We start from the raw sequence: 27,950 nt of genomic DNA on the forward strand, positions 1-27,950 counted from the left end.
CGCTTTTATGAAAGTCAGGTACCAGCAGGATTTTATTCTTTTTAATTCAACAAAGTTGCACAAATAAACGGTCACAATGATTGATAATTGTTCCTGATGTGAGAAATTTGATGTGTTACAACTGACCCGTGTTTCAACCATCACCCGGTCTCCCCTAACCAGTGGAATGTAACACTCCGCTCAATTATTGTAGCCTACTTAAAGGATCATTTCGGTATTTTTAAACCTGGGCCCTATTTTTGCATATTTTCAAAATGACCCTAGGTACAAAAAGAGTTTTGGAATCCGTGCAGCAGCAGAGCTTCAGCCAGCAGCCACAAACCGTCTATATTGGCTGCAACGTATTCCTTGGGGGCAATTATGGCCGTCAAAACTTTGTCCATAAAAAATGCTTCTTTTTACCACTGACAAGCTCAGACTGTTATATACATCATGAAAACATCCTGGTGACACTGTTTTGTTTTTAACAAGAAACTGAAGTTAGCCTAAAACCTTTGGCAGAGGCTTCCTGAAGCATGGAGATGAAAGCTCCCTAATGTGAAATGACTGAAGACTTAGTAATTTATATAGAATCAGAACAAAGCGGAAGGTGGTTGTTTTTCTGAGCTAATGGAAAGTGTGTGGGTGTGTGTGTAGTAAATTTTCTGCATCTCAGTTCTGGGACGACTGCAGAAAATATAATGTCACTGTCATACAGTACATAGGTGAAGTTATGCATTACCTCTGCAACACACCAAAGATATGAACCGACAGAAACTCAACGATCAAACCCACAAAATAAGACTGGCGTTAGGCAACGGGATCAGGGCAGATGTTTGGAGGGACTTCATAAGCAGGTTTGGAAACATTCAAATCAGAGTTTTTTTGGAGCAACAGAATCGAATTTGGTCTGAATTACAGCGGCAAGATGGGAGCTATTGGGTGAGACATCTTCCTCTACAGGGTAAATATCATTCCACATTATGTAAAGTGAGTAAATTAAAGCTATTAATCAACATTGTTTTGTTTTTATCTTTCAGAGGTATTTTTCATATGCTCTGATCAAATACAACGTAGATGAAGAAAAGCCTTTGAAGAATTCTTCTGGTTTCTGCATAGAGGCTGCCAAAGGTGCGTTATTACCAGGGCTGTGATGACCATTGAGGACACAGCTCTGCAGTGCAATTTACATTTTAAGATTTAAAGGTCCCAAATTACACTAATGCAGTTTTTTTCATGCCTTTAAACATAAGTATGTGTCCCTGATGTGTCTGAAGACCCACCGTCCTATTTGTTTAACACCAAGTGGCATTTCATCGCTGAGCTGTAATCACTGAGGCTTAGTCTTGCATAGCCAGACCTGTTTCTACACTTAGTTTCAGCACTATACTAGCTAGTTCCTGCCCCTCAGGAGGCTTCAGAGAAGTTGGCCAATCAAAAGAAAGCTGGCTTTTAGGGAGGGTGACCTTAAAGAGACAGGCGTTAAAACTGAGCGTTGAGACAGAGGATGAACAGAAGTGCTGAATGATAGTATGAGATAAATAATGTGTTTTCTGAACATTAAAGCATTAAAATATGACACATAGTAGGTTTTTGATTAACTTAATGTCCTGAAATATGACATTTAGGCCAAAAACACACAAATAAACAATTTAACAATTAAAGGATTCAGAGTGGAGTAAAGAAAAATCTTAGAAACAATCTTTAGATCATCATTCAGGGAAACTCCAGGACATACAACTGGCTATTGGTCACTGTTCTCCACAACACTGTCTTTACAATCATTGAACACAGTGAATGTTTTTAAGATGCTTGACGTATCTGCTGTACATTACACCATAAAACAGAAGTGGTTTCATTTGTATTTCAACACACTGGTGTCAGAGTGAGAACAGGATGAGCTTATGTTCAACTAAGCTATGCTCAACCACTGTATCTGACTGTTGTGAGAGTTCGAAAATCAAAAAAGCAAAACAATGGAAGGTGAAAAGCCTGATTATTTTTAACCCATTAGAGTTATGGGTGAACAAATGGGTATAACGGGTAAATTCATTTATTGATTCTTAAATTAAAAAAAAGTCTTTTCCCTATTTTGTTTTTGTATGGAGCACTTCGAATTGCCTTGTTATTGAAATGTGCTATACAAATAAACTTGCCTTGCCCCCAAAGATGACCTCTCCTCTATTAACTCTCCTCAGGTGAGCCTGGACTTCTGATATCTGAAATATCAGTGCACGCTCCATTACATGTTATGTGAGAGACCTGCAGCAAACTGAAAAGAAGAGGCTGCATAATGTCTTCAAGAAAGGAGAAACTCTGGTGGACCTGCTACATGTCGATGAAGATAATTTTGTTTACTTTCAGAATCGAGTTGGGAACACTTTCAGGTGAGTTCATCTTTAATTTCAGCCACTTAATTTAAAGTGAAGCTTAAAGTCCTGCGAATGCACATCTTTAAAGTTTTTAGAAATATTGTGAATAGATGTAAAGGAGAGAACATAGCTACAGCTGAGGTGGCTGACATCATCTTACTGGCTGACTGCATTAAAGAGGCCAATGTGTATTACTTGTGTGTAATTACTTTTACCATTAAACACTTATCAAAATCTCTGTCCCTCAACAAATTGACTAAACATTATTTTTTCTCTAAGGCCCAGAGCAAGGGAACGAGTCCAAACTGAACACCATGTTGATAGTGTCATTTACACTGATGTTGGATCACCTGTTAATGTGCTTTGATTATTTTATAAATGAAATGAACTGAGATAGAGTAGCTTAGAGAAACTGTAAGGTCTGGCGAATTTCTTAGACAAAGGAAATGCAGCCTTCTTTTGCCAAGATTTGAAGAACACACCCAGTCTCCCTTCAAAGCCTCAGTATCATATATAACATTGTGTCAGCCAGTTGTTTAATGGCGTGTTCAGGTGGTCCTCCAACTTAGTCCGTAAAGATCTCATATCTCCTTCATACTTCATATATTTGGCGCTGCTCTGTGGCTGCCTCGCTGCTTTCACGTTAGGCATTTGTTTTGTTTGTCTGTTTGCCACTTAGTATTAACATGGATTTTGTTTTATGGTATGTGATTGGACTGTTTGCTGTGATTTTAAACACATACTTTGCTCAAGGAAGCAACCTCGACAATGCTGCTGGCGGCGAACCCTGCTGTTCCGCAATCACATTCCCCCGGACTATCTGTGGACTTGATACCGAACTGTCTTAAATCAAATCCTAAAGAAGGGAATAATCGGTCGAAACGCGGACGTAAGGGTGGTTTTCGACTTCGATTAAAGAGGCTGAAAAACAAACTCCCTCTGCCTACTACACTGCTTATCAACGCGCAATCACTGAGAGCGAAGACAGAGGAGTTATCAGCTAACACCCGCTTCCTGTACGAGTATAGGAGCGCGTGTGTCTTGGCAATCACTGAGACTTGGCTGGATAGTAACATCGCGTCCAGTGAGGTGGAACCTTCAGGCTTCTCGGCGTTTAGGACCGACCCTAACATCACCGGGAAGGCTCGCGGAGGCGGAGTCTGTTTCCTCATCAGGGACGAGTGGTGTCGGGCAGTTACGGTGAGAGAGAAACTGTGTACTCCTGACATCGAGCTGCTGTGTGTCTCTCTGCGACCCTTCTATCTGCCAAGGGAGTTTCCTCAAATTTTCCTTACAGTGGTATATATATACACCCAAAGGCAAATGTCAACAAAGCTTCAGAGATTCTTTTTAACCTCTCACAGAATCTGGAGTCACTTTCACCTGATGCTCCTAAGTTCATTCTGGGAGATTTTAATAACTGTTCCCTTAAAAAACATCTGCGCACATACCATCAGTATGTTAATTGTTTTACTAGGAAAAACAAGTCTTTAGACATGTGTTATGGAACCGTCAAAGACGCCTACACAGCATCCCAGCTACCACCACTAGGGGGCGTCTGATCACAGTGTGGTTCATCTTCGGCCTGTTTATAAGAGGCTACTGGAGAGGGAGAAGCCTCAAAAAAGGTCTGTCAAAGTGTGGAACAATAACAGCATTATGGCTCTGCAGGGGTGTTTTGACTGTACAGCATGGGATGTCTTTAAGAGCCCTGATATCAATGATCATGTTGTAGCAGTGTCTGATTATATTAACTTTTGTGTAGACTCTGTGATACCTACTAAGTCCTTTTAAAGTATTTCCTAATGACAAGCCATGGGTGTCAAACAAACTAAAGAATCTTATAATTCAAAAGGAAAAAGCTTATAGAAATCAGGATGAAACAGCGAGAAGGGACTCACAGAGGCAGATTAAACGACAAATACAGCTGGATAAGTACAGCTATAAACAAAAGATAGAGGCCACTCTGGCATCTGGTAATCCTAGAGAGACATGGCAAGGAATTAAAATTATGACCAATGTTCCACATAAGGGCAGGGGAAATTCTCCTCTGGTTTTGCAGAGTGAGGAACCTGATCTGGCTAACCAGCTCAATACATTCTTTTGTCGTTTTGAGAGGGGCAATAGTACGGAAGCAACAACTGGGATACCCCTACCCCTCCCTCTCCTCCCCCTCTCATCTAACTTCACCATCAAGGAATCAGAAGTCCTCCAGCTTTTTAGGAAATGTAATTCTCGGAAAAGCTCAGGTCCAGATAACGTATGTGGAAGGGTCATAAAACACTGTGCTGAACAGCTAGCACCAGTGTTCACTGACCTTTTTAGATCTTCTTTTAACCTTCACAAGGTCCCAACGCTGTGGAAAACATCCATAATTATACCAGTGCCAAAAACTCAGCGACCCACTGGACCAAATGATTTTCGACCAATTGCACTAACATCGCTGGTCATGAAGTGCTTCAAGCGTTTAGTAAAGAGGTACATTGTATCTGAAACTCAGCACCTCATGGACCCCTTGCAATTTGCCTATCAGGCCTCCAGGGGAGTTGAAGATGCCATTGGGACACTATTGCACACTCACCTTGAGAAACCAAAGACCCATGCTAAGATTTTATTTGTGGACTTTTCCTCGGCTTTTAATACTATTCAGCCCAGTATTTTGGCGGATAGATTGGCCTCAGAATTTTCACTTGAACCTGGCTTGATCTTATGGATTGTTGATTTTCTTAGCTGTAGAATCCAGCAAGTCAGGGCAGGAACTTCTCTCTCTGATAAAATGTCTACTTGCACAGGCTCTCCTCAGGGATGCGTTTTATCTCCTTTTGTTGTTTATTTTATATACTAATTCTTGTACCAGCACTTTACCAAACAGGCACCTTATTAAGTATGCAGATGATACTGCCTTGTTAAGTCTACTATATGATGATGAGGAGGAGCATGGGCCAGTTCTTGACTATTTCTTAGAGTGGTGTGAAAAGTCAAGCCTCCTTCTAAACACCACCAAAACAAAAGAAATGTTTATTGATTTTAGAATGATCCAATCATCAAATTCAACTTTTATTAACGGGGAGGCTATACAATCAGTCACAAATTAAAAAATATCTTGGCATTGTGATTGACCATAAGCTTAAATGGGATCTGTGGTCTGACCTCATCAGTACTAAGACACAACAAAGAATGTACTTCTTAAAGAAATTATCCTTTTAATGTTCACAACAAAATGCTTCAGATGTTTTATTCTTCTTTTATTGAAAGTGTGTTGGCCTTCTGCATCATCTGCTGGTTTGGTAATGCTACTGAGGCACAGAAGAAGTCTGTAAGGAAAACAGTAACAATGGCCAGTAAACTATTAGGGATCAAGTTACCAAGTGTGGAATACATTTATAGGGAAAGGGTAAGTAACAAGGCAAAAACCATTGTGGGAGACAAGAGGCACCCCCTTGCCTCTTCATTCGAACTACTGCCTTCTGGGCGACGATATTGCCTCCCTCTATTTACCAAAAATAGATCAAAGTTTTCATTTGTGCCTCAAGCAATTAAGCTTTTAAATATGTAAGTTAATAGGTAGGATACTCAGCTGGTCTGGTATTGCCTAATCAAATAGGTAGTAAAAGTGCAGGGTATGGGGAAATATGTGTTAAGTGTATTAGTATGTGACTTTGTATATTTAAAGGTTCTCTTTTGGTGTATATGTATGATGTATGTTGTATGATGTATGTTTGTAATGCCTACTTGATTGCCATGCGAACAAATTTCCTTACGGGGACAAATAAATGTACTTACTTACTACTACTACTCATGATATTTGCACTCAGGTGGTCCGTCTGTTGAACTGTTTGCTCATGATTTCAGTCTGGATTTATTGGAAATCAAAGGTCATTAACAGGGGAACAAAAATTTGGATAGATCCATTTACCATTAACCAGACGCCGTGTTTATCAGTAGTCCACCATGTGTTTAAGTAAAATGGCATAGTTCGTACTGTCAACTCATGTATCATGCAACTCGTCCCCATTTCCCAGTGGTATTTGCACTTCGGCTGAAATATTCTCCTTTACGAATAGACAAGGTCTTTAGTTTTTGTCCCTGTGAGAGCAGACTGAGGAAGAGAAGCAGGTTTAAAGAGACTGCGTAAGGTGATAGAGACAGGGGCATGCAGGCATTCTGAAAACCGGAAGTCTGTTATTATAGTTTGTCCTGAAGATTGGCTCACACCAGTCAGCAGTATCAGCTGTGACACACAGTTCATGAAGGTAATGAAAATACTTTAACCTGATAGCCAATTTGTGTCAAAAATGTTACTACTTTTTCTTTGAGTCAAATCTTGACACAGAGACATGATATGTCATATATTTGATTTAATGTGACTTTATAAAAAGGGTGACCAACATTATTATTATTAATAAACTAAAGCCCATGGGGAATTTTAAACAAATAAAAAATAAACTAGAATATGACTTCAGCTTATTCCTAATAAATTGCACTGTTCAACGGTATTCGTCAGAATTTGCACACCCTTTTTAAAACCCCAGATGTCACTGTTATATTAAACTTTTCCTACAATGATGGATTATTAGTCGATGAAAGCATTTGTGTTTACATCCCCTCAAAGCCCCCAAATTATGAAAGCAGTTCTGTAATTACAGAACTTAGAAATGATTTTCCCCCTTACAGGTAAGACAAAGAAGAAGAAGAATAGTGGGAGTGGCAAACTCCATTAATAACCTTTTCGTGTTGTACTTATCAAATGTTTCGCTTCTCTCTGTGGTGGCAAGCTTTTCGTCCCTCCCTTCAAGTGAAGATATTCAGAGCAGCTTTGAGACCTTTTCTTTTGATTGTGGGCAGACTAAATGTTCTATGTGTTATTGTGAGCCAGGTTCAGGTGTGAAGAAGTTTTGGAGACTGATGAAGACTTAACATAGCATGGGTTATTGAGCCCGGCCGAGGAGATACAGTGCCAGCATACAACATGTAAACACGTCAAATGCCAACACCAGATCTGAAGGAGAACATCTTGTGGTCCCTTTTTATGTTTCTGTCTTCCCCCTAGTGCCTGTAGGTTTCTCTATTAGGTCACCTTTCACCTAGAACAACTATCTATCTGATATGTAGACTCCAATGCTTCATCATATTGGAATCTCTCACTATCCATTAGTTGTATTCTAATCTGTGGAGCCAGTTAGTTCTTGTAAACATTCTTGTATGGCTCAACCTTGTAAGACTCCCAGAGAACACTGATATCTGCTAGCCTGACGTCTGAGCTACTGTCTCTAACTAATCAGTCTATTGTTGTCTTCCTGATGAGGACAAGTACGTGTGAGAAATACCTAAAGCTATAATGTCAAATACTTATGGGATCAGCTACATTACTCTAACCTAGACCTGTCTTACCTTTCCCTGTTGCATCAATTAAGACACCTGAGAATATTTCTTAACACTATGAACTAGCTTGTTTCAAGCATACCCCAGCCTTAAGTCCCCAATATGTGTCAAACTCTGAAAACACTGGATCTTACATTTCCGATAGAAATTTGTATCTGAGGGTCTTTTAACATCTTTATAAGAAGAAGAAGACGTACTTTATTAATCCCACAAGGGAAAATTCAATGTTCTCACTCTATGACATCATCAGGGGGGAAAGCTGGAATGGCTGCTGTAACATTGAATGAAGGACAGAGGTTTGACTCTAAAGGTGTTTTTATACATGTCGTAATCTTCCTGCCGCCCTACGCAAGACCACATTTTGTGAGGATTCAGGTATGTTTACTCCAGTGATATTATATATTTACAAAGCATTTGACAGTTTCAGCCTTCGTGTTGAGAGCATTATTGTACTCTTCTGTGTTGGTTGTACCTTTTGTACTTCTGCCTCTGATTTCATTAATATCACCAGAAGATTTTAATTCTCCTCGAGAGAACATGTTGCACTGAGATGTGAGATTGACATAGACTCATGCAAACTACAGAAGTAGTATAGCTTCACTTAGCGCAAGAAAGCAAGTTTTTCCAGTTGAGGAAACTGGGAGCTCCTTGTTAAAACAACTTCTTGCTATTTGTCATTCTGGTCTATCAAAGCTCTTGTCTTTCTAGCGTAGGAGCTGAAATCTCTGCCTTGCACACAAAAGATTGCTTCTTGTCTGACTGTCGAATGACTGGTGTTACGCCCCTCCCTCTCTTCAGGGCTTAACTGTTTGAGGGGAATAATTGTTCTCAGATCAGATTTTCTGATCAATATATTAAATTTCTTATGTTATATAAAATGAATACAAGACTTTCATTAGTGATCTACATAGTTTTAAACAAATTAATCTTTCTACTTAAATAAAATAAGTAAAGTATTGCAGTTGCTTGTTAGAGCAACTTGAGGTCTTTTGGAGATGGCGGCTAAAATCAGTGGTTGCTATCTAAACCCACAGCTTGTTAAGGCATTGTTAAATATGTACAGTTCAAAGTTCAATTCAAATTGTAGCTTCTAAAAAAATCACAGAAGTATTTTACTGCAAATAACACTTGACAAGTTTGTTATTACATGGTGAATAGTGATGTGCACAAAAAGCTGTTCTTCATGTGCCGTAAATAAATCTTCATCTGTGTCCTTTTAAAACGCAGCATAGTGTTTCCGATCAATATGACCCACCAGCTCCTGGGATAGAAGCTCTCCTTTCACCCTCTGTTTGGGTGCAGGGTGACCTGGCTGTGTTGCCCCTAGAGCTCATCAACAGCATTGAGGATACCTTGAAAAACATGAGGACTGAGGTCAGGTGACCATAGGGTCACTGATGTTGACAAGAGCATCTGAAAGTTTGTAGTTTTATTATTAAAAAAATGTGCAACCTAATGGTATATGAACCAAACACCATTATTACGTTCAGGTGTTTTTTAATGGACATCTCTGGTGCAGCTTTCTCCCCCTCGTGTGGGTTTAACTTCATTGTCACTTTGAGGCCATAGTTTGTGATGTTAACCAAATATCTTGTATCTTGCTGGCAGTGTTGTTGAGTATCTACTTGTAATTTGCCTCTTGGCTTTTGCAGTTTCCCTGTGTGTGATTTAGACTTGCCAGTGGTATAGCTTTAGAGATGTCAGATAGACAGATAAGTATGATGATCAGTCCAGAGTGAGAGATATGTATGATGCACTGACAATTTAGGCACTGAATAACTGAAACCTCTAATACAAACACAGCTTTACAGGTGTCATGAGTCTAAGTTAACTACCGATGTTTTTATTTTCTTTTAAGTGAAATATCAGAGCATCATAAAGCAACAAGCAAATCTAGAAACCCTTGGTGCGCCACAAAAAAACATTATGTAATGTGGCAAAAGGGCAACAACTCAAACACTTTTGATCATCATGTTGTTATGTGAAAAAAAAGTGATATCTCAAGTCCTTAAGGGCAAGTGACCACTAACTTGCAAGTGTTTCTGACCACTAACTTGACATGGCATTTGAACATTTTGATTTCAAATCTGTGTTGAGTGTTTTTATTTAGCCGAGACCAAACATGAGGGCCTAATAATTATATATTTGGGGTGTGTGGCTGTGCCAGGCCTACCTGTTGTTACATCTATTATTTTGGGATTTCACCAGGTCAAAACTCAAGACTTTCATGTTCTCTTTTTATTCTCAAGTCAGGTCAAGTCTTTGGGGTATAGTTAAGTCTCCACTAATCAAGTCTCACAGCAGTCAAGTTCAAATCAAGTCAGGCAAACCAAAGACAGTGGGCTGTTCTGAGAAACCATAATGGGCATTTTCCCCACAATATTTTGACATTTTGTAAACTTAACACTTAATTGATTTATTAAAAAACTAAAACTGATTTCATAGTAATGAAGATGATCATTAGTTTCCGCCCTTTTCCAACCATGGGACACCTATGTCAAAAAGGAATCTCAAGAACATTAGACCTTCGATCACCACATTATGAGACACTAAATTATTGCATTAAAAATGACTACACCGTTAGATAAATAACAGCTCTGGCAGTCTCTCAAAAACTGAACATAAAGTGCTTCAGCATAGAAATAAAAGGGGTGTGTGGCGTGTGCATAGACTTTATATGAAAAGGGTGTGTTGTAGCTATGCCCCTCCCCATAAATCAGCAGACAAATACAGTCCAGTTTTAGGAGTGCACGCCCACCACATTATGGGATTTATAATAACAGCTTCCATTTGCAGAGTTTCTGTAAGGGTTTAGGCTGTTACTTTTGTCAATCTTCATGTTCATATTGGCACTTTGTCCTTTAAAAAAAAAAGGGACAAGAAAATAAACTGCAGTTAACTGTCACAACCTGGAGGTGTCGCAGGTTGAAACGCATTGGCCCTCCATTCATGTTTTTCTTGTTTACACACTTGTTCTCACTGTTTCAAGATCTTGCGCAATAGAAGCAGGTTGTGCAGTGTAACAGGAGGATAACAACACGAGAATCGCATAATTATGAATGGAAATGATCGTAAAAAGCAGAGTGCGTGTGGAAATACCGGATCTGGCAACTGGAAAACCTTCGACAGGAATGAAGGAGGGGTGAGCGGGTCAGAGCTGAGCACCGCCCCGAGCTGAGGGGGTGAACATTGTCATAAGTAGCACTGGGCTGCATTTTTCCTACCTCCTGTGACACACTCTGATAGATGCCACCTGCGTAGTGCGCTCTGCAACATGTTCATCTGGTTCACCGTTGTAGTCGGGCTGGCTATTCTGTCCTTCCCATTCCTCAAAACACTTTTCCCCTACTTGGTCGAGGACTGCGTCTACATCCTGACCAGCATTAAACTCGGCGCCAGGCTCACCAAATACAAGAAAATCAAGCCCTTTTACAGCATCTTGGACTGCTTCTTAGATAAGGCGAAGAGGCATCCCAGTAAGACCTTTCTGCACTTTGAAGGTGGAGAATATTCTTATGGCGAAGTGGATAAACAGAGCAACAGGGTGGCCAGAGCTCTGCAGGCTGAAGCCCGTCTGAAGGAAGGGGACGCGGTCGCCCTGTTCCTGCCCAACGAGCCCAGTTTCGTGTGGACTTGGCTCGGTTTGGCCAAGCTGGGCTGTCCGGCTGCTCTGCTCAACTTCAACATCAGATCCAAGTCTCTGTTGCACTGTTTTTCCTGCTGCGGGGCCAAAGTGATCATCGCCTCTCCAGGTAAGATCCTGTGAGATATTAAATACATGTGTGAGAGAAAAAGAGCAGGGGGTCTTCAGTTCTCTGTCCTTTTGGTGTCCACCATTATTCCATGAGCATGCTGACTGCTAGTGAAATACGAAGTTCAAAGTACAATTTTCAGACAGGGGTACTTGGAATTTGCCATTTTGTGCAACCAGTTGGTAAAGGGACATTTACTTAAATACTATACTTGTGTACTACTTTGAGGTACATGTACATTACTTAAGTATTTATATATTGCACTGTTTTTATTATTCTCGTTCACTACAATTCAGAGGGAAATATTTTACTCCACTAGATTAGTTTGACAGGTGTAGTTACTGGTTATCTTTCAAATGTAATATTTTGCATGAACATCAGCTTATAAAACACAGTATAGAATAAACCAGTGGTTCCCACACTTTTGGGCTTTTTATTTAAAGAAGCAGTGTCCAGTCCTTTTCATGTCTAAATGTCTGAGTTGTTAGCAATTCCATCGAAGAGAAATTTGTCCTTAACTTCTCAGATGGTTTCATTTAAAGAGCATGGTGCTTCACTATCAGAGCTGGAGTGACCTGCTTAGGGGCCATAATATGGACTTTTGCCCTTATGACGCCGGTTCCTCCCACTTTTCTGTGCATCATTTACATACACATTCACCTTCAGGAGCCCTTACAGTGAACCTGGGCCCGGGGAGGGTTGCCCAATGCCCATGTTGCCTGGATTGGTGATCCAACCCTGGTTGCAGTAGATTAAACTACTCAATACTACTAAAAGTAGTTATTTAGCATCACTTATACCAGCTACAACATTAAAACCACCACTAGATTACAACACAAACAAACAAAGCTGCATTTTAATTTTCAGATCAAATATCAGGCCACATATTGCTAGCAAGTATAGGTTAGTGGGGGTGAATAAATCTTACCACTGATTAAAGGGGGTTAATGACTGAATGAATGTTAATTTTTGTTGTATCATTTCACTTCTCAAACATTTACACATGAGAAGCATGAACCACAATATCTTGATAGGAAAATTTCATCTAAGTATTATTGTTTCGCAGCGTAATTATTATATAGAAAGACAACAACTGATCATATTGAATCATCTCCTGGTCCTAAACTCCACATGATAAAAAGGATTCATTCCAACTTGTTTCAGTCTGTCTTAGATAACGCAACAGTTAACACAATAAAATATGTTTTAATTCTTATCTGTTGTGTCGATTCTAACTAAACTCTGTTTTGAAAGAAGAACAATTTTAGGAGTCATATGGCGTCATTATCCAACAGTTTCCCCAGCAAATGTTGGATGAGGAACAAAGTTTTAACAACTTCTGTTCTGACATGGTGTCAATATGCTCTACCATTACTCCTGAGTTTTTGAGGAAACACTGCAGAATGAAAACATGTTTTTCTATACTAATTTTGAAGCTTCACTACTGAGTAATGCATACATTTGGCCTGGACTGGCTGCACCATGTGCTCGTATACTGGTGAGGTAACATGACACAGGGCCTACATGTGCTGCATTGCTCAACAGAGGGCTCTGACATGTTGTACAGAGCTGAATGCTTTTCTATACTTGCAGAGCTGCAGGATGCTTTGGAGGAGGTTTTACCAACGCTGAGAGAGCAGGGTATCAGTGTGTACCTCCTGTCAGAGGCCTGCAGCGTCCAGGGCATCAAGACTTTGTCTGACAAGATCTCCCAGGCCTCAGATCAGCCGCTGTCCCGGGACCTCAGAGCCAATGTCAACATCAGGAGCACTGCTCTGTACATCTACACGTCAGGCACCACAGGTACACCGGGAAACTGAAACTGAAACTGACAAAGTGAAAGTCTACACTCATAGCCGTGGAAAATACACTCAGTTGTTTATTAGGTACAACTAGCAAAAACTGATACAGTCTATTACAACAGTCCTGCAATAAATTCTACCTTCATGAAGGTTAGGACTGGACAATAAAACAATAACAAATGGTCAATAAATATTCAATACATGTTTGATTTTATTCACTTAAATCATACATGACATAGGATGTAATTTTCTTATTGAGATGTTTATTTTGCTGAAACAAAAATGACAAACAATTTCTTAACAATTTTTCTCATAGATATTTGTTGACAAAGATTTTATCATAAGTGTTTTGAATGTTCCACCTCATATTTGTGAAGTGATCCACTGTTTGGCCTCAAGTGTTGACCATAAAGAAGAGTTTAAACCACAATTAACCATCAAGTTTCTTCAACTTTCACTCAGGAGCAAAAATCAGCCTTCAAGCTCGAAAGAAATAGCGATTCGATACTTGACACACTTTTGATTTCTCTTCTCAGCCTACTCAATGGGAGCGGACACTCTGCTTATGAACATCACGGTTCTGTGAAGTGTTCATACTATATGTGAAATAGTAAGATTGTCAGATGTTTTAACTAGCTTTTCTATTGTTTTGACATAACGATAAATACTTGCAGGTTAGGAAAAAGGCACGGCAGAGTTGTGTGAGAATTCTGTGTGGGACGTCCCACAAGCAACCCCTTTCATAGTACACAAATATTAGAGCAGCTTTAAAGGGAGTATGCCTGTTAGAACATATGTCTATGAATGGACCGCAAAGTGGATCTTATTGCAGAGAGTGGGTTGAGAAGTCTCTGTTTTGAAACCCCCTTTTCCTTTAAAAACTGCATGTATCTAATACTAACCTGCTGTATTAAAGAAACTGAGTTGATTTATTATTCTTTGACCTTTGAAGGTTTGCCTAAAGCAGCCGTTGTCACTCATGAGAGGGTTTGGGCCGCCTCCTTTATCCAGGCAATATGTGGTGTCACATCAGAGGACATCTTCTACGTCAATCTGCCTCTCTATCACAGTGCAGGCCTCCTCATCGGGATGGCCGGAGCCATCGAGAGAGGTAATATCTCTTAATTGTTTCATGAGAACAAAAGCATTTACACACCTGGTTTGGGCACTTAAGAATTTAATATATACGTTCACAGTAAGATAAAGGCTGTGTTATATGATGTTAAATGCAGGTTTAACCGTTTTTCTGAGAAGAAAGTTCTCTGCCTCTCAGTTCTGGGCCGACTGCAGGAAGTATAATGTGACAGTGATGCAGTACATTGGTGAAACGATGCGTTACCTCTGCAACACGCCCAAGGTAAAAGGAATCTTGATCAACTAATGAACTAATTAAATTAATAAAATATTGTTCTGATTGAAGATGTAAAGCGTTGCATGCCTCTGTTTTATATGTGAGTCAACTTCATTCTATGTAGAAAGACAATGAGAAGAACCACAGAGTGAGGATTGCCATCGGTAACGGAGTCCGAACTGACATTTGGTCTGAGTTTCTGAATCGGTTCGGGGACATAAAAGTCAGAGAGTTGTACGCTGCCACAGAAGGAAACATCGGCTTCATCAATTACACGTCCAAGATTGGTGCAGTGGGTCGAGTCAATTTAGTCCACAAGGTGAGCAGAGGAACATGCACGGTATTTTAAGCCACACTAGCAGCACTCCTCTAGGGTTGGCAAGGATCCGTCAGTCATTCCACCACTTTGTTCCAGACTGAAATATCTTTAATTATTGGATACATTTTCATGAAATGTGGTATAGAGATTCTTGGTTTCCAGAGGAGGGATCCTAATAACATTGGTGATCCTCTGCCTTTTGCTCTACCGCCAGCATGAGGTTGGCATTTTTGTTTTTATATGAAATGTTTCACAACTATTGGATGGATTACCTTGGAATTTGGTAAATTCATGTTTCCCCTCAAGATGAGTTGTAATTATTTTTGATTCTTCAAATTTCCTCCTCCATCCGGTTAGTTTGTCCAAAACTTTGGTTTATGACCAGATAATACCCACATAACTAATGACATTCAAGTCAGCTGCAGCTGTGCTTTGTGTTTTGTACTTCCTAGCAAATGTTAACATGTTAATACGCTAAATTAAGATGGTGAACATGGTACACATTACATAGTATTGTCATTTGAGCATTTAGCTAAAATCCCGGCTGTAAGTACAGACTCGCAGAGCTGCTGGCATGACTGTAGATTAGTCTTGTTAAATCAGCAAAGCTAAACTCAGCTCAATAGTAGGCTGTTAAGCGTATCCACAAACAATACACATTTAAATGTTTTCTGTCTTCTCTCCAGTTTTTCTTCCCCTACACTTTGATCAAGTTTGACATTGAGAAAGAGGAGCCTGTCAGGAACTCTGAGGGTCTGTGCATCAAGGCAGCCAGAGGTGAGTCAATATTACAGGTGGAAACTTGTCGGCTTGTCTGTTGGACAAAACAAGCAACCTCAAGACGTGGGTCTATGGGGAAATTGTGATGGACACGTCATGTGTCTTTTTGTCAGGCGAGACGGGACTTTTGGTGGGAAGGATCACTCAGAGGTCTCCCTTTGTTGGGTATGCTGGCAACCAACAACAGACTGAGAAGAAGAGGCTTCGTGACGTATTGAAAAAGGGTGACCTGTACTTCAACACTGGAGATTTGCTTCGGTTTGATCACGACAACTTTGTGTACTTTCAAGATCGAGTTGGCGACACTTTCAGGCAAGTGGTGACTCATTTTGTGTTGACCTGTCAGTTCTGTTGTTTTAATTTTAGATTAAATCAATATTTTACGCTTTTCTGACATCAGTAACAGAAGAATATGTAGATGTGAACTACTAGTTTTATGATGGTGAGTTTGGCTTTATTAAAAGGGTACAGAGCTGAGATTTAACCTGCTGAGACACCAAATGAGAGAAAACTGTTGTCCTTTTGTTCAGGTGTTTCAGTATGAATGGATCAGATTAAGACAGCGGACATACTCTAGAAATTCAAAGCGGCAAATGATCTTATTTTCACATTATAAAATAGTTATAGTTAAACTTCATAATATCAATTTTGGATTAACTGATACATAATATGCTCAGTTCTTTGCAAACAAAGCTGTCTAACTTTGGTGCTAGTCAGTGTGTTAAGGGGGATGATGTGTTGCATAAGATTTCCGTTTGACTTTTATGTGTTTGTATGTTACAGATGGAAAGGAGAGAACGTTGCCACGTCAGAGGTTGCTGACATTCTCACAATGGCTCATTGCATTTTAGAGGCAAACGTCTATGGTGTTAAAGTTGAAGGTAGGAACACTGATGTCAGAAATGGTCCTAAACCACATTGTACAGATTTTACAGTAAGGTTGCGGACGATGAACGCAAAAACTGCATTCTGTGCTTTTTAATATTTTCTATATGTATATAATTGAATTGTCTGATCAGGTCATGAGGGGCGAATCGGCATGGCAGCTGTCATTTTAAAAGAAGGACAAGATTTTGACTGTTCTGGCACCTACAAGCAGGTTGTCAACTACCTCCCAGCTTACGCGAGACCCAGATTCATCAGGATCCAGGTGAAAAAGAAAAAAACAAAAACAACGTGCTCTGCCCTTCTGTTACTTCATGCACCTGCAGCATTGTGGCACTCAGGTGTCAGGTGGAACATGGAACTGAGCATTATTGTCCCCCTCACTCTCAGCATTTAAGCTGTACAAGCATTAGCAAGTGATTTACAGACTTTCTTGCCCTGGATTTGCACTTCAGGCATCAGGATTGTTGGGGCTGCCTGAAAAAGGTCCCCAAAATACAGATAATTCTCTGACAATCAATCAAAGATCATGCCGTAAAAGACGGAGGTCTTTGTTGTAAAGACAGAAATCAAATATTTGAGTTTAAAAGTTCACATTTTTATATAACATAGCATATAATTTATCAAAAAGTATCATGTCTCTATCAAGGAAATTATTGGTAATTATTGGGTTGGTGCATTGTAAAGCAGCAATTGATAGCTTTGTTTGCATACCCCCATTATGGAAAGCATGATAACCAATTTAATCATTGATAAATGATACACACTTATATAAATTAACGAAATAACATTTATATTACTTTTAAATACTTTTATTTTTTTGTTGAAGAACCTTTGACTTCATTGTGTCACCCCACTTCCAAAACTGCACACATGTTGATACTGACTCAGTACCTTAAATGAGGATATCTGCTGATATAGATTACTGATCTGATAGCAGTGCTCTTCGCTTCCCAAATTTAAAACCTTACAGCTCACTGTGTGGAACTGACTCGGATTATTTTATATAAATTAACATGAGGCCATTGAGGGATTGCTGTGGCATTTAAAAACTGAGTCAGCTGCCTGAAAGTGACTGATTGAATGCACTGTAGTGGAAAGACTGAATTTAAAAGGCCACTATTAAATCCAACGAAGGTTAAAATGAAGGGCAACTGGACTTGGTTGAAGCTACTGGAAGACGTTTCGTCCCTTATCCAAAGGACTTCTTCAGTTCTGACTGACTGGCAGGGAAACTCAGGTCACCGGGTCATCGATACCGCTGGTTCGTTAGTGTTCCTTGTTGCTGTGACGACAGTCGTTACAGTCGTTGAGACTACCTGTGGCCAAGACTGAACGACCATCGTTGGTATCTTCACCTGAGGCCAATAGGTTACGTTTGTTGACCTATTGGCCTCAGGTGAAGATACCAACGATGGTCGTTCAGTCCAGTTGCCCTTCATTTTAACCTTCGTTGGATAACTATGACCTGGATGACTGAGAATCTTCATAGACATCGCCACTATTAAAGAAAATAATGTTGTTCCGTGATGGTGCAGCCCTAGTGTGTTGTTCTGCTGTTTCTAAAAGTTGAGCATAGCATTAGTTCAGACAGGCACCACAATCAAGCTCAGCTCACAATCCCAGTCACATCAGCTGACAGCTCAGCTGATTCCCCTCTTAGCATTCATTGGCAATTCCATACAAGACGCCAGCCTACTGTTGCTGCTTACTTTGCAAGCTGCATGTAACCGGTTGCCACCCCAGCTCCTCCTTTCAGGCTCTAAAATTATGCATGTCATTTTTGTTGTATTGATGCCTGTTCTGTTTTGTACCCTGGGGGAGGGGGTGTCTTTCATGCTGCTCTCTCTGCCTCAGGCTTTGCATGTCTGCACATGGATGGTCAGGGAGGTGTGCTCTCCTAACTGAGCTTAAGTTGGCCAAAAGTGATTTCTAAAAATTCACTATGTGTTTTGTAGCCCTGCTTGGAGATGACGGGGACATTCAAGATGAAGAAAGTGAAGTTGGTGGAGGAGGGATTCAGCCCAGCTCACATCAAAGATCCTTTATACTTTTTAGATCCTGAGAAAAAGACCTACGTTCCCCTGACTGAGGAGATTTACAGAGCAATCACTTCTAGGGAAATAAAACTCTAACACAGAAACTTATAGTAGTCAGTGTTGAAGTAGCAGCGCATTCATGGACCTTTTTAACAGTCAACTAATCTCAGGGACTCTGACTCTGAAACATTACATAATGATTAAAGAGACCACTTTTTTTATAATTAACAGAACTACTGTGAACCTCTTCAATGTTTGTATTCCATAATGCTGACAGTATGTGATACACAGGTACAGTATGTCTTATTTGCACTGGACTAAAGTCACAATGTACAAATCGTTGGGTTTATCAGTGAACCTTTGCACAGATGTTAAGTACATGCAGTCTTATCGGCTTGTGTGCGCTACTAACACATACTGTTAGACTACAGCTATGGTGACAGTATTTGGGTGCTGTTGCCCTAGTAGGCTCCATAATGTGCTCTTGTTACAGCAACCTTCTGACTGGTGGGGTGAATGGCACAGCAGAACCTTTGACATAAAATGATACTGACTTAGTCACACGCTGAGTCACATGACAAATGTTGCGAAAATGTCGAAACCTAGTAAATCAGCTGGTTTCAGAAAACCAAATAAGATCGACATGTCTTATTGTAATGTCACTTGGATGTTTGACTTTCACTGTGCAGAATGATGTATGAGCAGAGTTTGACGCCAGAAGGCTGTTTCCATCTTCATTTGCTGACAATGTTTTTTCTGTGCTAATCTTAAATCTCAGTTAAACACGTAAGTACGAACATGATTTTGTGAGGTCCAGTATGCAACTTACACATGCAATGTGGAAACTTTTAAACCTCCAGCAAACACATACTGAGAATGTGTGAAGTAAGATATTTTCTATCTAATGACATGAGTATTTTCATATTCAGATTTTAAGATTTAAAGGGAGGAGTAGATGTGACTTAAGAATTTTTAACCAGATGACTGAACTTATATTTTTGTTTCAAAAACCATATCAGACACATTATTTAAAGATTAACTTTATACATTCAGCTGTCAACGATGAAGGTTATAATGTTCAGCCTTTGTTGTTTTAAAGGTGTATTGACTCAACTGTTTGAATTGTATTGCATTATAATAAAAGGTGTTGCTATCATAAAGTCCATCCCATTTATATCAGTGAAGGTAGGCTAAATAACAAACACCTGTCAGCAGGGTACAAAATTAGCACCAGCCAAATGCTGGTAAATATGCAAGAGGCTGGTAGATTTCCTTCATTCACCAGCCAAAGAAACGATGGTATTGAGTACTTAACATTCACTAGCCATTAAGTGGGTGGAGAAAATAGTTAATTTTGTACCCTGCCTGTATAAAGCAATTCACTTCAGCAGCACCAGAGACAGCATCCTCCACAATGACTACGGTTGTGCCTCTCTAAAACAACTGATTATAACCTTCACAAAGGGATGATTTATTGCAGGACTGTTGTATTAGACTTCTTTAGTTTTAGCTAGTTGTACCTAATAAACTGTTAAGTGAGTGTCTTAAAACATGTCTGGAGGGGATCTTTCAGGAAAAGGAATTTATTTCACCCACGACCCTGTATGCAGGATAAGCGGTTGACGATGGATGGAATTTATTTCAGATTTAATGAAGCCGGTGAACCAGAAAAGGTCGGATTAAGAAAAACCACACTAGGAAATTCATTTGTAAGGAACATAAAGTGCAGTTGTGGTTAGCAAAGCAACAAGATGCATTCCACTGTAAATTTTTAAGACTGTCTGTGCTGGATTTACATTTGTGTATGCAGAGTAATCCACTTCATTTCATGGATTTTACATGTGGAAAAAGTTGGGAAGCAGCTGCGATTGGCAGAAAACTTAAATAAGGCATTGCATCATACTGACAATCCAGTCGGCAACTTGACAACCTACAAAGGAATCCTTTGGGCAGAAAAACAGTCTGGGTGTGTCGGTATGTAAAACATCTGGATGTTTAGATCAACACAGTACACTGATCCGAGGAGCAGTTACTTTAAAAATGAATTTATTTATTAATACAGTGGTATACTTAGAAATGTGTCGCAAAGGAATAACCAAAAGTTGAACTGAAGAAAAATAAAAATAAATAAAAATGTCAGCCACACGGGAAAATAAACTAGTGTTGGGTTGAAGCAGTGTTATCATATCAAAAGAAAATAGTACTGATGTGCCATATTAAATTGTCTATTAGTACAAAAATACATTTCAGGGCACACAATACAGCATCCAGTATCACAAATAAAGGAAGGGACTACTCTTCACAGCAGACCCCCTCAAGTACATCTTTTAAAATCGTTTAAACCAAGCACTTCTCTATTTTGTAAATAAGAATAAAAAGTTTTCTGACTGTTAAAAATGCCTTAAGTAGTTATGTGTATATGTTGGTAGAAAAGTCGGACTTATTACTGCTTATGTCAGTTCCAAGGCTCAGGAGTATAACCGGAATACAAACATAACCAATGTTACCGCTTTCTCTTTTTTAACAAACGTTTTATCTTTTATACAAAATAACAAAGATGTACAAAAGTTCATTTACAGAGAACCAAGGCCATATACTAGCAATATGTACAGCCACAATTTTAAACATCTTCTAGCTTTTTGTATTTCCTCAGACTTCATATGCATAGCAGTAAAAGAAAGCATACCTTTTCATCAGCCTCAATTATTCTCGTGTGCTAAATCCAAGTTCACTGTTTATGAGAAAATGCAGAGACAACTTTTTCTTCCGTAGTGATCGCTATAACTGAAGGATCCGATGTTTTAAAGTTTCACTGAAAAGTTAATATGCAGATAAGGCATCACTGCTTGCAGTGTACGATGGGATTTTCATGTGTTGAACTTAGTAGTAGCAGGCTTCTGGACCTGAGTCATAGCACATGCATAGATCTCTAGACAGCAGGAGTTTGTAAAATCAAGTCAGTATATTTATCTACGGTAAAACATTGCTACAAAACATCAGTTTTTAAAGAGAGAGCCCCATCAGAACAAACGGGTGTCCCATACTAATACTTAACCGTCATTCTTCAAATTTTTTTCATCTTTATGACACCTACTTCCTCCTTCATGAGTCAGCATTTCTTAAGTCCTCCGAGATCCTTCCCGAGTGAAACGCATGACCACAGAACTCACAAACAAAAGTTTTGCATATAACAACTTTGCTGTTTGTGAGTTTTTTTTTTTCATATATATATATATTATTATTTTTTTACAGTACGCAAAAAGTCCCATTGCAATATTAAACGAGTTTCCAAAATTATCCTTTTTCTTGCACAGCTCTGACCTTTTACAAAATTAGCTAAAAATGTCAAAACGAGATTATTCAGTCTGTGGCACTGGTCATGCATTCCAACTTCAGTTCCTGTTTAAATAACTTGTTTTAATCTTTATTTTTTGCAAGCCTTGAAAGCACCGAAAAAAACTAAAGAAAAAACAAGAGTACAGCCTTGGGGATGCTGGACTCTCCTTGTGTTTTATTATTTTTTTCTCCTCATTCTTTGAAATTGTGGGCACAGTAAACAACGTTGAGAGTATCAAGTTCATACTTCGTCGAGCATTGTGCACCCCGCTACGGTGGAGGGAGCACGGCAGGGGCAACTGTGGTCCCCTGTTTATCACATTCAGTTAACAGGCCAGCTGTTGCCCTCTTCAGAAGTGGTCAATGAGCACAGACACACAGTTTGCACCCACCAGGTAGTTTGGGTCTCCAGGGAGAGATTTGTTCTGCCAGGTTTTGGGATCACCTGCAGGAAATAGAGACATGACGTCAGCTGCTGGTGCTCCCTTCCTCTTGCAGAAAAACAACAATAGATGCTCAAAACACATGATTACATCTGATGATTGAATGCAAGAAATTAACAAATTTAGCGCACCATGAGTTTGTGATTAGTTAATGTTAATTTAATGAATGTTAATTAGTGATAACCCGATTTATTGGGCCGATTATCTGGCATTGTGAGATAATCGTCATCAGCCAGATGCCTGCGGTTACAAGATAAGCACAGAATGTAGGCAGCCTCATCTTTGAGGCTGCTGTGGAACGATGTAGCCCTTGTGAGTTTGGGCAGTTGCCCTTTAAATATCGGCAATAGAAAAACAGACTACTAATGTTAACTCAGTTATTTCGTAGATGAATTTATATTCCCCCAAAATAGCTGGAATCCAGTTCCATACAAAAGGGCATTCCAGACATGTGTCTGATCTGCGTCTCTGCCTGTTCTCATAGAAATAGTCTAAGTTTTTGGTGGTCAGATGTAAACTAGAGGCTGACAGTGGGATTCCTGGAGGGTGGGAGTCAATTTCCCTTTTCATCACAGGACAGGGGACAGGACAAAAATCAAAAATCAATGGGAGGGTGCAGGACGGGAATCATATCAGTTTTAACATATAAATATGCAGTTTTAATGTAAACTAGAGATGACCAGGGCTGATAAGTCTCACATATCCCCATCCTGTGAAGACAAAGCTTGCAATTTGTAATACCTGTAAGGCCAAAATAAGCAGTGTTACCCCAAACAGACTTGACGTGTGTGTGTGTGTGTGTGTGTGTGTGTGAGAGAAGGGAAAAGCAAGGTGAGCAGAACACTAAAATAAGCTGGAGAATTAAGTAGAATTAATATGGTGAGATAAAAATAACCAACTAGAAGTCAGGTAATGTATTCTATAAATATACCCCCCATGGCTCCACCACAGTTACACTGTCATTCATGGGAAACAGTGTTACATCACGTGTCTTGTGTAACTTACTTAATACTGCAGTATATTTTTAGTTGGACATTATTTATATAAGAAAGCTCTGTCCAGTAGCCTAACCTGGAGCACTTTCTTATTTTGAGATGTGTTTGAGTAAGAGAAGATCCTGTTCCCATTTTGGAGAAAATATAAAGGTTATTTGTTTATGTGTTTTATTATGAACACACAACCCAATGCACCTTAGGAAGAATAGCTAATGCGTATGCTGGTGCTAATGGGGATCCGAATGAAGGCAGGTCAGACCTTTTCAGAAATCATTTATTGAAATCGACCAAGAAAATTATAATCGTTGTTTGCTTTTCTGTCTTGTTTTTTTTTAAAATCGAGAAGGGGATGGGACGTCTTATTTACGGAGTGTAAATAAGACAGATACAATTACAGAAGTAACTGTGAATTAACATTCATTAATTGATAATTCAATCACATGCATCACTTTAGCATTAGTTTAGCATGTGTGCACTATAAAATGCTACCCGGTTATCTGACATCTTGACCGTTACCGGTTTATTATGGTGTCTGTCCTGTAACCATAATTTTAATCTATTAAGTTAAGATTCTTTATCCATTCATAAATAGAACCGTTTTCTAAAAAACTCAACTAAGTGAGTAAAAATAAACAGCATGACTTCTAAAACTCTATGTTCTGTTGAAAATACTTGACTGGCATATTTCACAATTAGAATTAATGGCAATGTCATTTAAGGCTGCAACTAATGATTATTTTCATTACAGATTACTCTGTTGATTATTGTCTCAGTTAATTGTTTGAACTATAAAAGGTTAGAAAATACATACTGAAAAAATATTTCTTAAAGCCCAATGTGATGTCTTAAAATTGCTTGTTTTGTCAGATTAACAGTCAAAAACCCAAAGATTACTATAACATAAGACAAAGAAAAGCAACAGCTTTTCTAGCAACAACTGAAGAGCTGGAACTAAGTAATGTTTGGCATTTCTGCATGAAAAAATACTTAATAACTTAATAATTACTATTAAGTACTATTCTGTGAAGACACTCATATCAATTTATCAACTTAATGTTTCAGCTCCAGTGGTGCAGGTCATATTAAGCATGAAAACAACATACATTTCCAAACAGCACACGCATAAAGAAGGAGAGGGAAATATTGAAAAACAGAAAAACAGACCCCAAGAAACTCTCCTCTCTAATCATCAAAGCCAGCCCACAGACCCCAAAAGGACAGAGAGGGGACAGCGTACCCGACGAGGAGTCGGAGGATTTTAGAGCAAAAGACCAACCATCAGGGGTCATAGACGCACAGTGAGGTAAGCGCAGCTCCACCGGCTTCAGGAACTTGAGTCCATGAGGGCCACACATCACCAGTGGACTTAGCAGCGTTTCTCCTGCACAGATAAAAAGATTTAGATTCCACAAATTGAACATGCAGGAATAAATCAGTACTCAGGATTATCTATTACCCAATCAAGAGACAAAATGAGTCTGCTGCCAGCTTTTCATAAGAACTGTTAACTGACCTGCAAGGTTAATTAAATTACCAGACTCCCCAGGTGCTAAATATAACTGCTGGCATGGATGTTATTTAAGAGCAGATTTCTACCTGTGTCGCCACCGTCTGGCCTGTAAATCAGCCATTTATTACCTGTTCTATCTCTTTAGGTCTTTAATACTTTACATAAAGATATGTAGTGTTCTTTGCTTGCTTTTCATTGTGCATCAACTCCAATGTGAAGTATAAACTGCACGTTTAAACAAATCTACAATTAAACTAACAAAAGTTTAGCAGAAACTTTCTCATGTTGTTGCAAATATTTTAAAAAGGTCACATATGCAGCTAAATCTTAGCTCTAAAAGAAGAAACTGCCTTGTTAACTTTGTCTCTACTTCAGCACTTTTTTCACCTTCTCTCTGACTGTTCCTTGACATTGACATATTTAGGATATAAAGAAACTCCGGGACTGACCTTTCTCCTTGTCGAGTGGGGGCAGGATGCTGTTGTCCCGGCACACCTTGAAGTAGATTTCCTGCTCCACACTCTCTGGGATGGCACCCTGGGGGATGATGATGCTGACACCTGTCTCGATGGAGCTCAGGACCCCTCCGTTACAGTTGAAGATCCCACGGGCAGTGGCCACCACCGTGTGCCCTTCATCCTCATCGTCATCGTCCAGCGTGCTGGGGCTGAGCACAGAAGTCAGCATCATCAGTCAAAATAGTGTGGGCAAAGAATAATGCAAAGAAGAGGACACAAGAACAACCCCCTGTGAACAAACAATTCTCTTTGTCTTTCAGCAGTTCAGTAATTACCATGAGACCCCTCACTGCTGCCGTTGGACGTGAAAATGTATGAGTTTACCTTACAGGGATGGCCTTGGGGATGGCGTTGATGTTATTGTGCTGGTATTTGGGCCTGTTGTCCATAGTGCGTGTGAAGGTGTCCAGGCCACTGTCGTGATCCAGGGGTTGCGGTGATAGCAGAGGCTTCCCACCGCTGTTGCTCACCACACTGGGCTTACTGAGGAGGTCCGTCTTCACCTGTGTGTCATTGGGCAGCAGGTTGTGATTGAACTTGGGGCTTTCAAACTTGCGCTCGTAGGGCCGGGCTGAGCTGGTGTACGGCTTGGGGACATAGCGGTTATAGCTAGTTGGAGTGGGAGTGCCCAGCGTCTTTGGGGGTGCTGCATCAGTGCCATTGACTGGGGATTTGTCAGGGAGGCGCATCGGAGGCAGATAGCCTCCTAGTGTAGGTTCATCCCTGCTGGCTGGCCTGAGAGCTACCAGCTCAGGTTTAGGATTGGGTGAGCTCAACGGCTCAGGTATGGAGTTACCTGCAAACGTATGAAGACTACAATCACTTAAAGACTTAGAGACTTATCAGCCCTGGTCATCTCTAGTTAACATTAAAACTGCATATTTATATGTTAAAACTGATATGATTCCCGTCCTGCACCCTCCCATTGATTTTTGATTTTTGTCCTGTCCCCTGTCCTGTGATGAAAAGGGAAATTGACTCCCACCCTCCAGGAATCCCACTGTCAGCCTCTAGTTTACATCTGACCACCAAAAACTTAGACTATTTCTATGAGAACAGGCAGAGACGCAGATCAGACACATGTCTGGAATGCCCTTTTGTATGGAACTGGATTCCAGCTATTTTGGGGGAATATAAATTCATCTACGAAATAACTGAGTTAACATTAGTAGTCTGTTTTTCTATTTGTCAAACTATTAAATCCTTGCACTTGTGTGGATAAGGCGTTCATTTTATTTACAGTTAGCACAATAAAACAGTATAGTTAGACTGACAACATGCCCAAGACGACAAAAGCAATGATTGTTTTGTCTAAGTTCCAATGATATTCAGTTCACAGTGATTATCAGTCAATTACTATTTTGATTTTTTAAGCAAAACAACCCCTTGTCCAAGCTCATTAAATTTGAGAATTTTTTCAGTATTTATTTATCTTATGTGATGGTAAATCTAAAACTATGAGTTTTGTGTTGATGCATGGACATGAAAAGCAACTTGGGATTTAGAAAATTGTGAAGAACAACTAATTGGCAGATTAGCATAATGTGCTGAGAGCTTACCGTCAATGGGGCTGAGCTTGGGCAGTGTGCTAGGTGGAATGCCGGGCGCGGGCGGCCCATACTGTGAGGATGGGCTGATTTGGGGCAGGGGCTCATATCTTTTCTCCACTGGACTCACCTTCTCTACAGACTCGACTCTGCAGGGGGTAGACACAAACAATACCGGTAAAAAAAACCAATTCTGATTCTGTAGCTGCTGTGACTTAAGAGCTCATGAATTCTGTACATCAGCCAACACTGCTGGCATGAGGTGTGGTAATAACCTAGTGTACGGGTAGGACAGCTGAGCTGGTTTGGGCAGATCATGGAAGCGGTTGATGCCAGGACTGGGTTGGCCCATGGCCTTGCTGTCGAAGCTACGGCGATCAAAGTAGGACAACTGTTTCCTGTAGTACTCCTCATCCTCATCTGGGTCATAGTGGTTGGAACGCACTACATCGTCCAGGGGTTTAGTATGGGGCTTCTGTGGCTCAGGAGCCCTGCAGAAAAAGCAAAAGTAAACATGTAAAACAGCTGCAGAGATTTAAAGAGCAGGGACAGGGACTGTGGGATTGGCCTAGAGCCTGCAGGACATGGTTTTGGAAGACATCTCATATATGATATTTGAAACAGTGTGCTCATTTGAAGACGAGTCAATGACATGAAATACGCATTTAAATTTGAAGGGTGGATTCTCCCCCGCTCTTCAGCCCTTTGTAGTATCTAAGCTAATGTCTACATGCAATATCGATACTATGTATGAATGTAAAATTAATGCATTTCCAAAACAAAATACAAAGATTACCAAAAAGAAATACACATTTCAACAATCCCAAGATATCCCAGGTAGGGTTAACAGCTCAGGGCGGCAATAAGCTCTCAAAGCAGGGAACAATGAGGTTCCTAATGACCCTACTAACATGCAGAACTGTTAGTTTTGGTTGACACT

The 27,950-nt window shown here is 39.9% G+C and overlaps 2 protein-coding genes and 1 pseudogene across 9 annotated transcripts in view; 2 read left to right on the plus strand and 1 right to left on the minus strand.

Annotated features, from left to right (window-relative positions):
• Nucleotides 1–254: 254 nt before the first annotated feature.
• Nucleotides 255–6,153, plus strand: LOC119893773 (annotated as a pseudogene).
• Nucleotides 6,154–10,942: 4,789 nt separating this feature from the next.
• Nucleotides 10,943–19,821, plus strand: zgc:101540 (hsFATP2a_ACSVL_like domain-containing protein). The gene is made up of 10 exons (XM_038706151.1): nucleotides 10,943–11,485; nucleotides 13,079–13,288; nucleotides 14,240–14,398; nucleotides 14,520–14,644; nucleotides 14,763–14,957; nucleotides 15,644–15,734; nucleotides 15,851–16,049; nucleotides 16,521–16,618; nucleotides 16,757–16,887; nucleotides 18,581–19,821. The coding sequence occupies exons 1-10, from the start codon at nucleotides 11,008–11,010 to the stop codon at nucleotides 18,755–18,757; spliced, it is 1,863 nt and encodes a 620-aa protein (XP_038562079.1). The 5' UTR covers nucleotides 10,943–11,007; the 3' UTR covers nucleotides 18,758–19,821.
• A 2,061-nt stretch (nucleotides 19,822–21,882) lies between these two features.
• The window catches only part of tjp1b (tight junction protein 1b), a 60,437-nt gene continuing 54,369 nt past the window's right edge, over nucleotides 21,883–27,950 (minus strand). For 4 of the 8 annotated variants that reach the window (XM_038706143.1, XM_038706147.1, XM_038706142.1 and 1 more), the window contains 6 exons: nucleotides 27,286–27,501; nucleotides 27,023–27,159; nucleotides 25,788–26,259; nucleotides 25,395–25,612; nucleotides 24,673–24,816; nucleotides 21,883–22,442 (listed from right to left, as the gene is read on the minus strand). In XM_038706143.1, coding sequence (XP_038562071.1) covers nucleotides 22,348–22,442; nucleotides 24,673–24,816; nucleotides 25,395–25,612; nucleotides 25,788–26,259; nucleotides 27,023–27,159; nucleotides 27,286–27,501 — 1,282 coding nt within the window. In that variant the 3' untranslated portion in view covers nucleotides 21,883–22,347. The remainder of the gene's footprint in view (nucleotides 22,443–24,672; nucleotides 24,817–25,394; nucleotides 25,613–25,787; nucleotides 26,260–27,022; nucleotides 27,160–27,285; nucleotides 27,502–27,950) is intronic. The other 4 variants (XM_038706150.1, XM_038706145.1, XM_038706149.1 and 1 more) reach the window with 2 other exon arrangements.

Source organism: Micropterus salmoides, unplaced genomic scaffold (genome assembly GCF_014851395.1).
Source record: "Micropterus salmoides isolate LMB-PRFRI ecotype aquatic unplaced genomic scaffold, ASM1485139v1 Ms_hic_scaffold_8, whole genome shotgun sequence".
Taxonomy (NCBI): domain Eukaryota; kingdom Metazoa; phylum Chordata; class Actinopteri; order Centrarchiformes; family Centrarchidae; genus Micropterus; species Micropterus salmoides.